The 14,753-nt window shown below is 39.3% G+C and overlaps 1 protein-coding gene across 1 annotated transcript in view; it reads left to right on the forward strand.

The window, feature by feature from the left end:
* The first annotated feature begins 2,051 nt into the window (after positions 1-2,051).
* The window catches only part of LOC139712292 (sialate:O-sulfotransferase 2-like), a 42,886-nt gene continuing 30,184 nt past the window's right edge, over positions 2,052-14,753 (forward strand). The window contains exon 1 of the mRNA XM_071624134.1: positions 2,052-2,232. Coding sequence (XP_071480235.1) covers positions 2,145-2,232 — 88 coding nt within the window. The 5' untranslated portion in view covers positions 2,052-2,144. The remainder of the gene's footprint in view (positions 2,233-14,753) is intronic.

The raw sequence follows: 14,753 nt of genomic DNA on the forward strand, positions 1-14,753 counted from the left end.
CCTGCATCTTGTCAGTATAGTCGCCAGTCTAGTCGGCAATAGATCAGAAGAGTGCTGAGTGGCTGAGGGTTATCATGCGACGAATGATTTTATCAATTAAGTTTATTGGAATTTGTGCAAGATCTACCCGCATATATAGATTGTACACAACATTCGAAGAATATCATTTTCCTCCCCTTCATGTTTTTTTTTTTCGCATCGCGCTTGTGGTAATATTTCTTGAAGTCCTAGATATAACTTGTCTTTGAATGAGGAAAGCCGTTGCCACTTTTACGCGTGAAGGGCACGTGCAGGAGAAACGGTGCGTGATAAATTCCTCATGGAATTAACGCATGGAAATGGTATGTGCACCGCAAAAATTGATGGTAAATCAACATTTTAAATGTTGTCACTTCAACCTTTTGTAAATGTTAAATTTAACACTCAAACTGTTGGATTTAACATTTTGTTATTTCTAGCTAATAGTGAAATGGAAAATCTACCATTTTGAGTGCTTAATTCAACATTTATAAAAGGTCCAAGGAATTACGACATTGACATGTCAGACTTCCATTTCAGTTTTATCTACTTATTTTTTTAAAGTGCAGAAGCATGTCGCTGAAAGTTGTGGCAACAGCGGAATAATATATATCCCTATTGGTTTGAGTCGTTCTTTTTCCATTAGATTCGCATTATTCATTTTCTTATTTTCATCGCCAAGAAACAATACGCTGTAGAAGTGTAAGCGACGTTTTTATGATGTATTTTTTTTTGTACGGAAGGGAGTGCCTCATTTAGAAGGGGGCCCTTTAAATGACGATGGCATATTGTGAGCTATAATAGCCAGGATGTCCCCGCTGAATCATTGAGTTATGACCGTCGGTTTTGAAACTGAATTCCTTTTGATTATGCATGATTTGCAACATCGAGATGGGGGATGCAATCCTGGAGCATCAGTATAGTGAGATGAATACGCACAGCCATAAAAACGCGCATAGGCTCTATAATAAATGCGGCGTACTGCGTCGTTTGAAGAATATATAGGCTGTGACTGTATGGAGGAGTGCTGAATTTGAAAGCGGATAGATAGCGCGACATCATGGTGGATAGTACAGCAAAACATGATTACAGAATTATCTGTTTACCTGTATACTGTAGTGGACAATTGATTACACAAAGTTGCCTTATTGATCCTATCTTTGCTCGATCCAAAGGATAATATTAATCACTGAGTTACATATTGCATTTATTCAGACTAAATAAAACAACAGAGGTGAAAAAAGAGAGGCACGTATACCCACGCTTGTCTGCACCCCTGAAATACATTATTCACAAATTTATGCAAATAAGAAATAAGAATCGTAACATTTAAATACATTAATCCAAAATACATTTGTACATTCACAATACAACAAAATAACAGTTAGATTTAGCTCTGGACTTCGGAACAACATTGCGCAAATCGTAAATGCAACTGTCAAAAATCAACACCTAATAATACATCGAGGGAAAAGTACCTCTTCACTATTTCCCTCGTTCACCGTCATGTCTAGCAAAGTGCTCCTCCTCGGAAATAATTCGTTTCAATGCAATTATTTGTAATGGTAGGCCCTACTTGTCTATGCTAGTGCATTCGTGTTTTTTTCTTTTCATGTTTATGAAAATATGTCATCTCATGGCTCCACTATTGCTATTTGAAACAAATCATGAAATATTTGTATTTTCGTTTTGTTTACGTCTGCACCGAGTTATCAACTACGCGGACTGCATGAAGAAAACAGTTAATCTCATATTAAGCTCTGCTACGGTGTACTACCATTGCAACCTGAAATCTGTCTAATTTTTGTCATTGCATGCAAACAAAATTTATGTATCTTCATTATGTATTATGTATATACAAGTATATAAACAGGTGCAGAAGCAGTCCTTGCACCAAGCAAGCGTCTGTGAAGTGTAATGTTAATCTACTTTACTGTTTTTCTACCTATCCTCTGGCCTCCAGAAATTTTCTCTACGGTGGTCTTCAATACTACAGTGAATGCTACTGCGGGTCTACACTGGAGCGACCGAAGGCAGACAACAAGTCCTTATGCAACCTACCGTGCGCGGGCAACAAGACCCAAGTGTGCGGCGGCGCCCCATACCTTTCCGTTTATCGCCTTTCAATGACCCCCGGACAAGCCCCCAATCGAGGCGTGCTCAGGAATGTGGCAGCCGTGCAGCAGCAAGTCCGAGGACCGAAACCTGGAAACGGTAAAAAAAAAACCCTCGATTTTCTCACGGATGTATCCATTTCATATTTTGTTCCGTTAAAAACTTTTTATTTGACTCTTGTTGTGACATCGCTGTCTTTTCTTGTTTTTATTCAAGTAGGCTATTAACGTCGATGAACTTTGAATAAGGAATAATATCTAAATCTTTGAGGTCGAAAGATCAGAAATGCTGGTAAAAAAAAAGAAACGATGATAAACTTTTGCGCATATTCCGGGACAAGCTTGGATGTGCATTTATTGATATTCGTCATCTCATCATATCCGCCAAAGATTAATCAATGCTCGTCGCTTAGTTTTCCCACTTCGTGATAGGTGAATAGTAGTCACTTCGTGATAGGTGAATAGTAGGTGCCTACATAATCATGTAGGCGTCTATACCAATATACTATAGCATGTGAACTAGAAAGCAGCGAAATGTTTCAAATGCAACGTGGCTGTTTTGTGGGTACAACATTTAGGACGACTTGTTTTTAGACTGTTTTGCTCACTGTCTTCTGTCTGGAGTTCCTATAGGTCAAATCGACGTTATTTGCGTCGACATGGCATTGTCTCTGTATATAGCTCATATACGTTTGTAAGTTGTTGGTTTTTGTTTTGGAGGCTGTATGAAGGCTCTCTTACTGCTTTCATTTCAAAACTGTCTGTTAGATGACGTCATTTGATACGCAACCTCTCCTCTAGCGACCAATTATCCTTTAATAGATGTTTTTCAAACAGATGAGTTGCTCCACTCTCGGTGACCCAATACACAGAATGGTGCCTCTGACGTGTAAGCGTTATCTTTTTATTTGCCTTCTATATAAAAGCACGTTAGCATGTCTCCTGTTCCAACAAATAATTTAATCTATCCACTTGTTTACCCGTCTTGCGAGCAACGACGACCATTATGATGGATTTCCGAATCATTTCAATTTGAGTTCTTTTTTTTCCCACCAATTTATCAAAAATAATAATAAAAAGAAATTAAAGGGGTTAAACGTTATAGGAGTGCACGCTAGAGACACAGAAGTCCTCCATAAGATTTCGTTGTTGCTGCTGTTGTTAAGTTCACTCATTGGAAAATCAGGCATGGTCATAGTGATTGCTCGGAGTTCGTCCATAATGACATGAATATTTACAGAACATAATATACATTGCGGGTAAACGTGCACTTACTTATACATGCTTACGCGCCTAATACACCCTGCTCCTATTTGCATGAATTGCTGCTGTGATCCATGTTTCCCTCGGTCCTCAACCCTAGCTCACACCCTCCGCTCCTCCTGGCCCCACGAGATTTATACTGCAGTATAATACCACACACCCCCCCCCCCATTTTTGCCAATTAGAGCGTAGAGAAGAGCACTGTTTATCAATGCAAGCCATGCAATACTCGCGTTGCACTCGCTTGATCATGACGTCAGCCAGAGAGCATACAATAAATGCGATAATGGCACGACATATTGTGGAAATCTCCTGTTTAGATTGGTTTTTATGGGATATTTTAATGATTTGAGGCAATTTGTTTCCAAGCTACAAATTGGATCACTTTCCGGAGCAAACAATCAAGCAGTGCGCAGTATGAACTCTCGTCCTATGCTTTTGAAATTATGTCTCTGGCAAAATGACTCATTTTTTATGGAGTGCCTGTGTTTCACGTTTTTCCGTCACTGCAGTCAACCCGTCTGTCTGTCATGTCTATAGTGTGATGAACAAATGAGTATATGAATATAAGAACGACCCAAGTCCATGGAAGACCATTTCGAGTAAACTAAAAAAAAACTTCATAAAAAAAAACTTCAAAACTACATATCTTTTTTATTTGTCCAATAATATTCTATTCAACTTTGATGGGAAGGCAACATTGTATATACAAATTAGAACATATGTTATTATGACAATTAACATTTACATTAATTGTGGAGAGGCCATTTTGTGTGGTGGACTTGGGTCGTTCTTTGATTCATATGGACTTGGGTCGTTCTTTGATTCATATACATGATATTCTGCTATAGAGATGAGAGAAGGAAGAGAGAGGGCGCTATAATATGAATGTATGAATGACCCAAGTCCTTCATTCTTACATTAATATAAGATTTAACTCATTCATTTCAGGCACTTCCGGGGGTAATCAGGATTTATCATTTCTACACAAGATGAGTCCATGCATAAGCTGCAATTTCCCATGTCAAACTGAATTTGGCCAAAAATTGGACTTGGGTCGTTTTTATATTCAGGTCTTCAAATGTCGATGATGTCAGGAAACTACCACTACATGGATACATTCTTCTCTATCTTTATGCCATTTTCATGAGTAATCACTGTAATTGATTTTCCCGCTGTTGCCACGAATCTATAAGGCAAACAGAAAGAATTTGTTAGAAATTGTATTCTAGAACAGTGCAATGGTATCGTTTCACTTCGAGCAGATGAATATTATGGATCCTGGTCTGAATCATTTGCATAAGATTGGTGATCATTTTCTCAGCATCATTGCATGTGAAGTTTTCTTTCACCCCTTGCCTTTAAGACTTCATAAAAATTTCTTTGGGGTTAATACAAAAAGTGCAGGGCAAACGGATAAGCAATTGGTTAAGTTGTAAGAATATTCATCGTAGTTACCATTATACCTTCATTACATCATTGTATGTTAAGTTTTCTTCACCCCTTTCCTCTAAGATTTCGTAAACTTCTTTGGGGTTAATAAAAAAAAAAGTGCACTCACTGCAGGGAAAACCGATACGGTAATTGGCTAAGTTGCAAGAACATCAATTATCATACCATTAAATATACATTACACATTCGAAGCAAGTAAAAACTTTCCAAAGTTACAGAGTTACATCTGCACTTTGGAAAATTGCCTTGACAATTTGATGAGGGAATATCCATATATATTTATATATAAATGGGCTCGATATTAACATTTTTCTCTGGTGGCCCAAAAATAAAAAGAAATATAAAAATTCATTTTCAATTTAGTTGCCCAATCGAGCCACCGGACCACCATTAAAGTCGTGCCCTGTTAGTGTATAATAACTATATAAATGCTGTATATATATATATATATATATATATATGTGTGTGTGTGTGTGTGTGTGCGTGTGTGTGTGCGTGTGTAAATGTAAATGTACTTTATTTTGGTATTTCAAAGATTTCCACACTATAGTAAATACAGGAAGACAAATACTGGTAATGTGTGAGCAAAGTTCATTTTCCTGCAACTGTATACATTAATTATGGCCACTTGAGCTTTCATTCGAGGTCAGTCAAGTGCTTAACTGTCCATTCTGTTTCGTATCCCACACCGATGAATGACAGACAGTCATAAGTGGTATCTTTCCTTTGTAATCTCTTCGGGTATCATTAATCTTACTGAATAGAACTGAGCCCAGTTTAGTGGAACAAATCAGAGATGAGAGTAATATATCTCCTCTCTCTCTCTATTTCTCTTTTTCTCTTTCTGCATTCTGCATATCTCTCCGCTATTCTGTTTCTTTCATTAAGTCCTGCATGCCTTGCTTAAGCCATTATCTTAATAATTTGTCGTAATGCAATCTGCGATGTACTATAGTGACCTATTACAGCTGTTGTAATAACATTTGACATCACATGTCAATTATCATACAGAGTGAGGACAATCATCATGGAAATTCTCATATCCCATCAATTATTCATGCTATCATCAATGTTAATTTGCTTCTCACACACAACGTGAGATCCTGCAAGATCACTCAAAGCCTATTTCAGCCTCGGTTAGCAAATGCTTCAGCTGTCTTTCCGTCCAAGAGCTGCCTACTAAAAGGCAAAAGCTAACACAGCAAAATCGATGATGTTTGTCCATTATCTTCGCAATGGGCGAAGGTATGGACGAGCAGTAAAGAATAAGTCATTTCACGAAAGCGTCATCTCTCCCCCCCCCCCCCCCCCTTCTCCCTCACACGCACCTCACTCTGCTGTATCTCTCTTTCTTCCATCCTTTACGCCTTTCTTGTGTTTCAATGTCGCCGCCTTGACAGGCTCGTTGCCTCCTCGAGCACATTTCCGCCCCATAACCGCGCAGCACTCTCAGCGGTAAATGGCGAGATAACTCAATCAATGCACGCGTTATGTACTTGCCCTTCAACTCGCGTGACGTACCCTGGATGACTGTGAACGTCTCGAAGTAGCAAAACTCGAAGCGTTTAGGGGTCATGACCCAGGTGATTAGTCTATATCAACAAGACCTAAAATTTCTAGCTGATCAGTTTGACTTTGAAATTTCAATACGCCATTTAAAACAGTTGTAACTTTTAAGTAAAGTTCAAGGTGAATATCCAAGAAAGGAAGAAAATGGTTCATTAATTTTGATACATTTTCGAGAAAAAGAAGTCGATTTGTAATTCTTTGCGGAGGAAGTGAAGATGAAAATCAATAAATGAAGGCGGCTTACATGAAATTTGAACAACCTGTGCACATTTTTTTTTATGGGCGGTGTAACCTGCCTATAATGTGGTGAACAAACGCACACCCACATACTCACAAACACATTATAGAACACTATTATTCAGAAGTCACCTTTTAGTTACCCCAAGAAAGAAATCATACGCGGACAAAATTTTAAACCATTATTAACTATAAGGTACAATTCTTTTTCACGTTTATCCATTAACCATTGCTTCTTTAAGCAGGTTAGCCTTTTCAGTTTACCAACTGGTTTTCAAAGGGGCCCTATGCGTACATAGATACGTAAATGACACGAAAATGAAAAGAAATTTATAATATAAAAAGGCAAGTTAAACGCAGAATGCTAAAGGACGAAAATGAAAAATACAACTATACATTAGAATGAATAATGAGATATACAGAGAAGTATTAACATTACAATATTAGTATTGCATTTTTCCAGATTTTCAGATATAATGTCTGTTTATATTTTTTCAAACACTGAAATTTTGCAAGAACTGATTATTCATCTTGTAATAAGTACATGATTTAAACTTTGACGCGTGAAAGTGAGATTAATTATAATATGTGTTCATTGTGTCTCGATATTGGAAAGTTGAGAATGTACCCTTTGAGATTACGCAGGTTGTATTGAGAATAAACGCAGTGAATCAGAAGCTACTTTAACAATGGGAAAGAATGCGAGCGAAGTAAGATAAAGACCAAGAGCTCTATTTCTGTGTCATATCTGAAAGTCATCTGACGCTTTGTAAGATGTAAACCTCTAGTGGGTAGTTTCCGTGGCTGACCAGTATCGCCTACGAACACTAGCCATATTCTTTGTGCGTGAACTCCATTCTAGTCAACTGATGAGGTACCTAGATGATTATTATCATGCTATTCTACAATCTCCAAGGAAACTGAAGTTCCTCCTCTCCACACTAAATTGAAAAAACTAACAGAGATCACCTTGATTTCTCTCGCCTTCCGTGGAATTTGAATAACCTGCAGATGTGCATGATTCTTGTAAGATGTGTGACCTGTTCATGCAGAGATATTGTTTACTTATGTATGTATAATAATATACACGTGTGTGGGTGTGGGTGTGTGTGTGTGTGTGTGTGTGTGTGTATAATGTACACACCCACGTGCGACGCACGGGTGCATTTCATTGTTGTACAATTCACTAATATGCACACGTAGTTCTTTTCTTATGTAGATAAGAGATACGTTTTACTAATACGCCACAAGCTGCAGCTGACAAGAAAGTGATCATATCTCAATTACATAGTAGCTGCGCTATACAAATTTGTCTAATTGATTACTAAACCTTATGATTGTCTGTTAGCAGGTGTTTCTTCTTTTTTTTTCGGGCATATGACGTACAATGCAGCCTCACAACCCATATAGGTAAAACTGAATGTTTGACAAAAGGTATCCATTATACCGGTTCATAATTATCTATGCTTACAAATTCTCTGGCTGTGTCTACAAACATGGTGACACGTGATCAGGTGCTGGACGGATGTTTTACATTCACCGCCTTTCGGCAACCAATATAGCGTCCTATATAGACTACACCTTGCCGAGATTTACATTTTTAACTCATCGGGTCCTTCTCCGTGTGATTGTGTTTCCTTATTTGCATCTCACACCATAGCTTGAGGACGCAATGGGGCATCATATCGGGGCGCTAAAACTCCTATTTATAATGCTAACCTTTAGACCACAAGGCAATCCTTTACTGATTAAAATTCATGACTTGATCTCTGACGTCAAACCAGGACGTAATTGGTCACCCTTTATGACGGTTCTAGCACTCTTTTTTCCAAACCTAACTCCCCTGTTATTCAGTACATTGACTGATTACGGAGAACCTGTGGCATACACTATATTTTCTGCCATACCGTTCGAAAGTATCGTTCGTACTCATTACGGATTTACTGTGTTAATTGCATGACCTTATCGCCTGCCCCTTTTCTTCACTTTCGTTGGCCCCCATTCGTGATTGTGCATGCGTGCTCAATGCTATACGTTTTCACAGCGAAAGCCTGGCGAACGTTTGATGAGATTTTGATTTGAAATATCTACTGATGCATCTGATTATGTTGTGGACATAACTTCCAAATTATGGAATTGGCCATACGAACTTCACCATCAATGTATTGCCATCAAAGCGGGCAGTGCGATCGAGTGTATGATATTTCTGTATTTTGTCGAGATAAAGGGGCTGGTATGTTATGAAAGCACGGCGAAAAAACGCCGAAGTATATATGAAGCAGAGAGTGATGTGATTGTGTGTACTTGTGTGTGTGTATGTGTGTGTGTGCGTGGATGTGTGTGTATGTGTGTATGTATGCATGTGGTTGTTTTTTTTCTGTTTGTGTGTGATATGGCAAGGAAACTGTGAATATTGGCGTACTTTGTCTGCATTGTATAGCCATGAATAAAGAAATTCTCTACACCATAAGATTATTATACTAAGCACGGCTTTGAAACAAATTCGTCATCTTTTTCTCCACGTAGAGTCCATTTGTCTACGCATATATATCAAGAGAGAGAGAGAGAGGGTGAGAGAGAACGTGTGTGGGGGTGTGTGTATATATATATATATATATATAAAATAGCATACATACTTATGATACAGGCCGGCAGTGCATGACAAAAGTTATAGTGCACGTAAAATATAACGATTGCAGACGATAACCCACTATCGATTTGATATCGGTTTTTGCTCCCTCATTTTAATCATCGAGTACTTGAATCCCGCACCTTATCAACGCGATTGCGCCACAACCGCGATATGCTTTGCGCGATATTATCGTTATTCTCAATTCTCGCAGGCTGGCTATGCCAGCAACTTATCTGTGTGGGACTAGACTTTCAGCGGTAGATTTAAACATGGAAGCTGAAATGAACAGGTTCGTTACTTTTAGAGAGACTGATCTATATAAACAGTATCTTAGACAATAAGGACACAAAGGATGCCATCAAATGCCTACGAATTTTGGACTCCTACTGTTCTGAAAAAGGAATCACCCGACGGATATTACTGAGCAAGTCAACCCAAGATTTGTGCCGCTTTCTCCGTACATTCTACGCGGAAGTGCGCCGTAGAAATGGGCAGCGTGTGGTGTGTACAGTATACGCTAAGCGCTCTTTGATCACGCTACGCTATGAACTTTACTACGACATTCACAACACACTCTCGGAATCCGCATGTGCAGCAATGGGGCCTGGCACGAGCCTTGTGTTTAAATCCAGTAGATCCCTAATCCTACAAAACATCATCTAGTCCTGGGGTGGTATTCTGAAAATCTTCCTAAGTTTCTTCCTAAGTTTCTTCCTAAGTCAGAAACTTAGGAAGTGCCTAGGAAAGACAAAATTGGTATTCTGAAATTTCTTCCTAGGCACTTCTTAATGCAAATTAGGCTATCCTTATTCCCGCCCACGTCCTTTCCTAAGCCAATACGAAATGCTGTATCATAAGGAACTAACCGATGTCTGCCAATGACAATCGCATATTACTATGACGTAGGGTCAAATACACGATCGAGGGCGCGGCATGCCCCCTTTCTCACGCTCATTTCGCGCATCAAAGTACATGTGCGCGCAATGACTGACAAGCGCGCCTATCACGATGCTTGCAGTTTGCTATTCTTAACAACGTACTTAGGACAGGGGTGGAGCTTTCCTAAATATTTTCCTAAAATTCTTTCCTAAGTGCATTCTAGAATACCAACTTCTTCCTAAGTCAGAAATTTGCATATTCCCGCCCCTTTCCTAAGTTTCTTCCTAAGTCTACTTAGGAAGAAACTTAGGAAGATTTTCAGAATACCACTTAGGAAAAAATCCTGACTTAGGAAGAAATTTCTTCCTAGGAAGGATTTCAGAATACCACCCCAGGTCCTGGACCCACAGTGCAGTAAGTAGGGCGTCTAACGTGTTACTGTTAGTGTTACTGTTAGATCCACGGTAGACCTATTGTACTTGTAGGGTCAAGTGTTAACTAGCTCTGTCGCTCGTATATAAAGTGACGTACAGTACAGTGTACAAATACGTAGATCTAGTATAAAAACGTTAGGCCAGGGCCCCTAGGGCCCTAGACCTAACCTATCGTAGGGCCTGGAAAACGTTAGATATAACCACGTAGACCCTAGACTCTATAGTTGAATTTGGATCTTCAGGATTTTGTCTACACAGGTTCAAAGAAACTGGTATTATTGCTTGTGTAGACACGTGTAACTGTTAGAAATGATCTAGGCTTATCTTGCCTGGGTATGTATGCTATTTTATATATCACATAGTGCATGACATCTTATTGCACTATAACAAGTACCAAGCACCTCCAAATTCTGAATTTGCCCTCAGGCAATTATATTCAATTCGGCCTGCGGCCTCATTGAATATAAATGGCCTTCGGGGCAAATTCAGAATTTGTCGGTGCTTATATTGTTATAGTGCATTCAGCCTCATGCACTATATATATAATATATATATAAAATAGCATACATACTTATGATACAGGCCGGCAGTGCACGACAAAAGTTATAGTGCACGTAAAATATAACGATTGCAGACGATAACCCACTATCGATTTGATATCGGTTTTTGCTCCCTCATTTTAATCATCGAGTACTTGAATCCCGCACCTTATCAACGCGATTGCGCCACAACCGCGATATGCTTTGCTCGATATTATCGTTATTCTCAATTCTCGCAGGCTGGCTATGCCAGCAACTTATCTGTGTGGGACTAGACTTTCAGCGGTAGATTTAAACATGGAAGCTGAAATGAACAGGTTCGCTACTTTTAGGGAGACTGATCTATATAAACAGTATCTTAGACAATAAGGACACAAAGGATGCCATCAAATACGCCCTACGAATTTTGGACTCCTACTGTTCTGAAAAAGGAATCAATCCGACGGATATTACTGAGCAAGTCAACCCAAGATTTGTGCCGCTTTCTCCGTACATTCTACGCGGAAGTGCGCCGTGGAAATGGGCAGCGTGTGGTGTGTACAGTATACGCTAAGCGCTCTTTGATCACGCTACGCTATGAACTTTACTACGACATTCACAACACACTCTCGGAATCCGCATGTGCAGCAATGGGGCCTGGCACGAGCCTTGTGTTTAAATCCAGTAGATCCCTAATCCTACAAAACATCATCTAGTCCTGGTCCTGGACCCACAGTGCAGTAAGTAGGGCGTCTAACGTGTTACTGTTAGATCCATGGTAGACCTATTGTAGGGTCAAGTGTTAACTAGCTCTGTCGCTCGTATATAAAGTGACGTACAGTACAGTGTACGTAGATCTAGTCTAGTATAAAAACGTTAGGCCAGGGCCCCTAGGGCCCTAGACCTAACCTATCGTAGGGCCTAGAAAACGTTAGATATAACCACGTAGACCCTAGACTCTATAGTTGAATTTGGATCTTCAGGATTTTGTCTACACAGGTTCAAAGAAACTGGTATTATTGCTTGTGTAGACACGTGTAACTGTTAGAAATGATCTAGGCTTATCTTGCCTGGGTATGTATGCTATTTTATATATCACATAGTGCATGACATCTTATTGCACTATAACAAGTACCAAGCACCTCCAAATTCTGAATTTGCCCTCAGGCAATTATATTCAATTCGGCCTGCGGCCTCATTGAATATAACTGGCCTTCGGGGCAAATTCAGAATTTGTCGGTGCTTATATTGTTATAGTGCATTCAGCCTCATGCACTATATATATAATATGTGTGTGTGTGTGTGTGTATGTGTGGGTGTGAGTGTGGGAGTGAGTGTGGATGTATGTGTGTATGCGTGCGAGATACAAGAAAAGCAATGATCTGATGCAGTGCACGACAGAGCGTTTATGACACAATCTCAATAATTTCTGGCGCCTTGGGTGGAAAACGAGACACGCCTTCACCTTGTATGCATAGAAAATGGCGACGCCGCAGAAATTATTCGTGAACGCGGGCAGAAAATGCTTATCTTAACTGAGTGCTGACCCAAAAAGATTCCAGCAAAATTGCTTCATACTGCTTGTGGAAACGGAATCGAGATGACGAAGTGACATTATCGAGTTGATATGCTGCAACTTAAAGGGGAAGGCTAGTAACTGATCAGTGGGAATCAGTCGAAATGCTGGGAGATGATTGTTCCAATCCTTATGGGATTCATTCAAGAGTTCATTGTATATCTATTGTTGTGTGAAAATGATTTGCTTCAGAACGGTCTCATATTCAAGTAATGTGCAGATTAATGCTCCGTCACTGACCAGGGACGCTAACCTGGAAGCATTAAACTGCACATTATTTGAATATGAGACCGTTCTGAAGCAAATCATTTTCACACAACAATAGATATACAATGAACTCTTGAATGAATCCCATAAGGACTGGAACAATCATCTCCCAGCATTTCGACTGATTCCCACTGATCAGTTACTAGCCTTCCCCTTTAAGATGTTCGTATAATGTGATACAATACATCTCAGCGTGTATTCCGTATCAAGTCTGCATCTACTCCTTGTAGTGACGTAAGGGGTTACTACCTCAGATTCAAAGAATTTTTTCATGAAAAAGAGGTAGGAAGTTATCACTGCGTGGAGAAACAAACTAAACATGCATTATTTGATACCTGGGAGGGGGTCGCGGAATTAGTTATAAAACATTGTGAATATATACATCCTTGAACAAGTTGAACTAAGATGAATTGATAATCTGGGTGAATGAAAAATAGCGCCACTCAGCTTATCCTCTGCGTTCACATAATCATGTGCATAATTATGTACTTATATACACAATAAATACTCTTAAATGCCCAATCTCTTTCTCGCTTTTTCCGCTCATGTGTGTGTGTGTGTGTGTGTGTTTGTTATGTCACTAACTGTGTTGTAGCTGCCTGATGAAACCGCTGCAGTATAGCGCGTTTATGCAAGATAAGCTCAGTTATTCAAATTCAATCAGTGTAAGATGAAAAGAAAAGATATTCAAGCAACAACAACAAAATAATCCATTATGCGTTTCCATTAGAGAAAATGAAATTTATATCAACCTCACGCGCTGCCCTTACCATATTAGTATGATTTATGCTCGTATACTAAATAATGCAAATGGATTTTGTTACCTACCACTCTGAGAAGAGAGAGAAGCGTGCTAAATTGCATATATTTTTAACTCTATATTTAGCTCCACGGCCTTATAAGACGCGCGTGTAGTTACGTGCGCCATGAGATGTTGACTGCAATGGATGGTCGAGATTTCAGATAATGTTATAAAATGGGCTTTAGTATCTCTGCAATCTGATTGGTCAATTGTCATGCATTGATTTTTTTAGTGATCCACACTCACTAATGCGTCCGGTAAAATCTGAACGCATGGCTCAAGTCTTGTATAGTGTTGTAGGTGTACCGGATGTATGATGGGGAAATGGTTGGATTTCATGAATTTACGGGCCCATTTCATAATGCACAGTCCAATTTCGTGGATCAGTGAGAATTGGATGCTCTCGTTTAACTTTGGAACAGTCATAAACCCACTCACTGCGCTCGTGGGTTTAAACAGTTCCAAAGTTAAACTCAAGCATCCAGTTCTCACCGATCAACTCTGTCCTGTGCATCATTTTGTATATTGAGGAGAGGAATCTCCAGACAAAGGAACTCTATTCTGCGAAGGGTAGTGTTATTACAAAGGGGCAATGTACCTGAGAATGTGATCATAACACACGCCCGAATGTCATTCTGCAACACAGTGAGTGTGGTGGTATAAGAATAAAGATATTTCTGGCAACCAAACTATTAAACTCGTCTGTGCTATAAAATGCTGATTATAAAAATAGATATAGACCCAATAATATTTCTTTATTCAACGCGTTTGTTGGGTTAAGTGTGAAATATTGGCAAAAGGTCACTCCGTTTTAAGTTACGTCGTATTGGGCTTGGTCAGTGCTGCAAAAATACCACGCAGATATACACTGTAATGAGTCGTCAGATATTATGTTGCACCTCACGGCCCTCTATATACGTGTACAATTTATTTCACAGTGCCTCATTCACTGAACACACTATGGAGTCAGGCGTACTTTTGAGTCAAGGCTT

This window comes from Diadema antillarum, unplaced genomic scaffold (genome assembly GCF_040938485.1).
Source record: "Diadema antillarum isolate AM-2024a unplaced genomic scaffold, OU_Dant_1.0 scf00000040, whole genome shotgun sequence".
NCBI lineage: Eukaryota > Metazoa > Echinodermata > Echinoidea > Diadematoida > Diadematidae > Diadema > Diadema antillarum.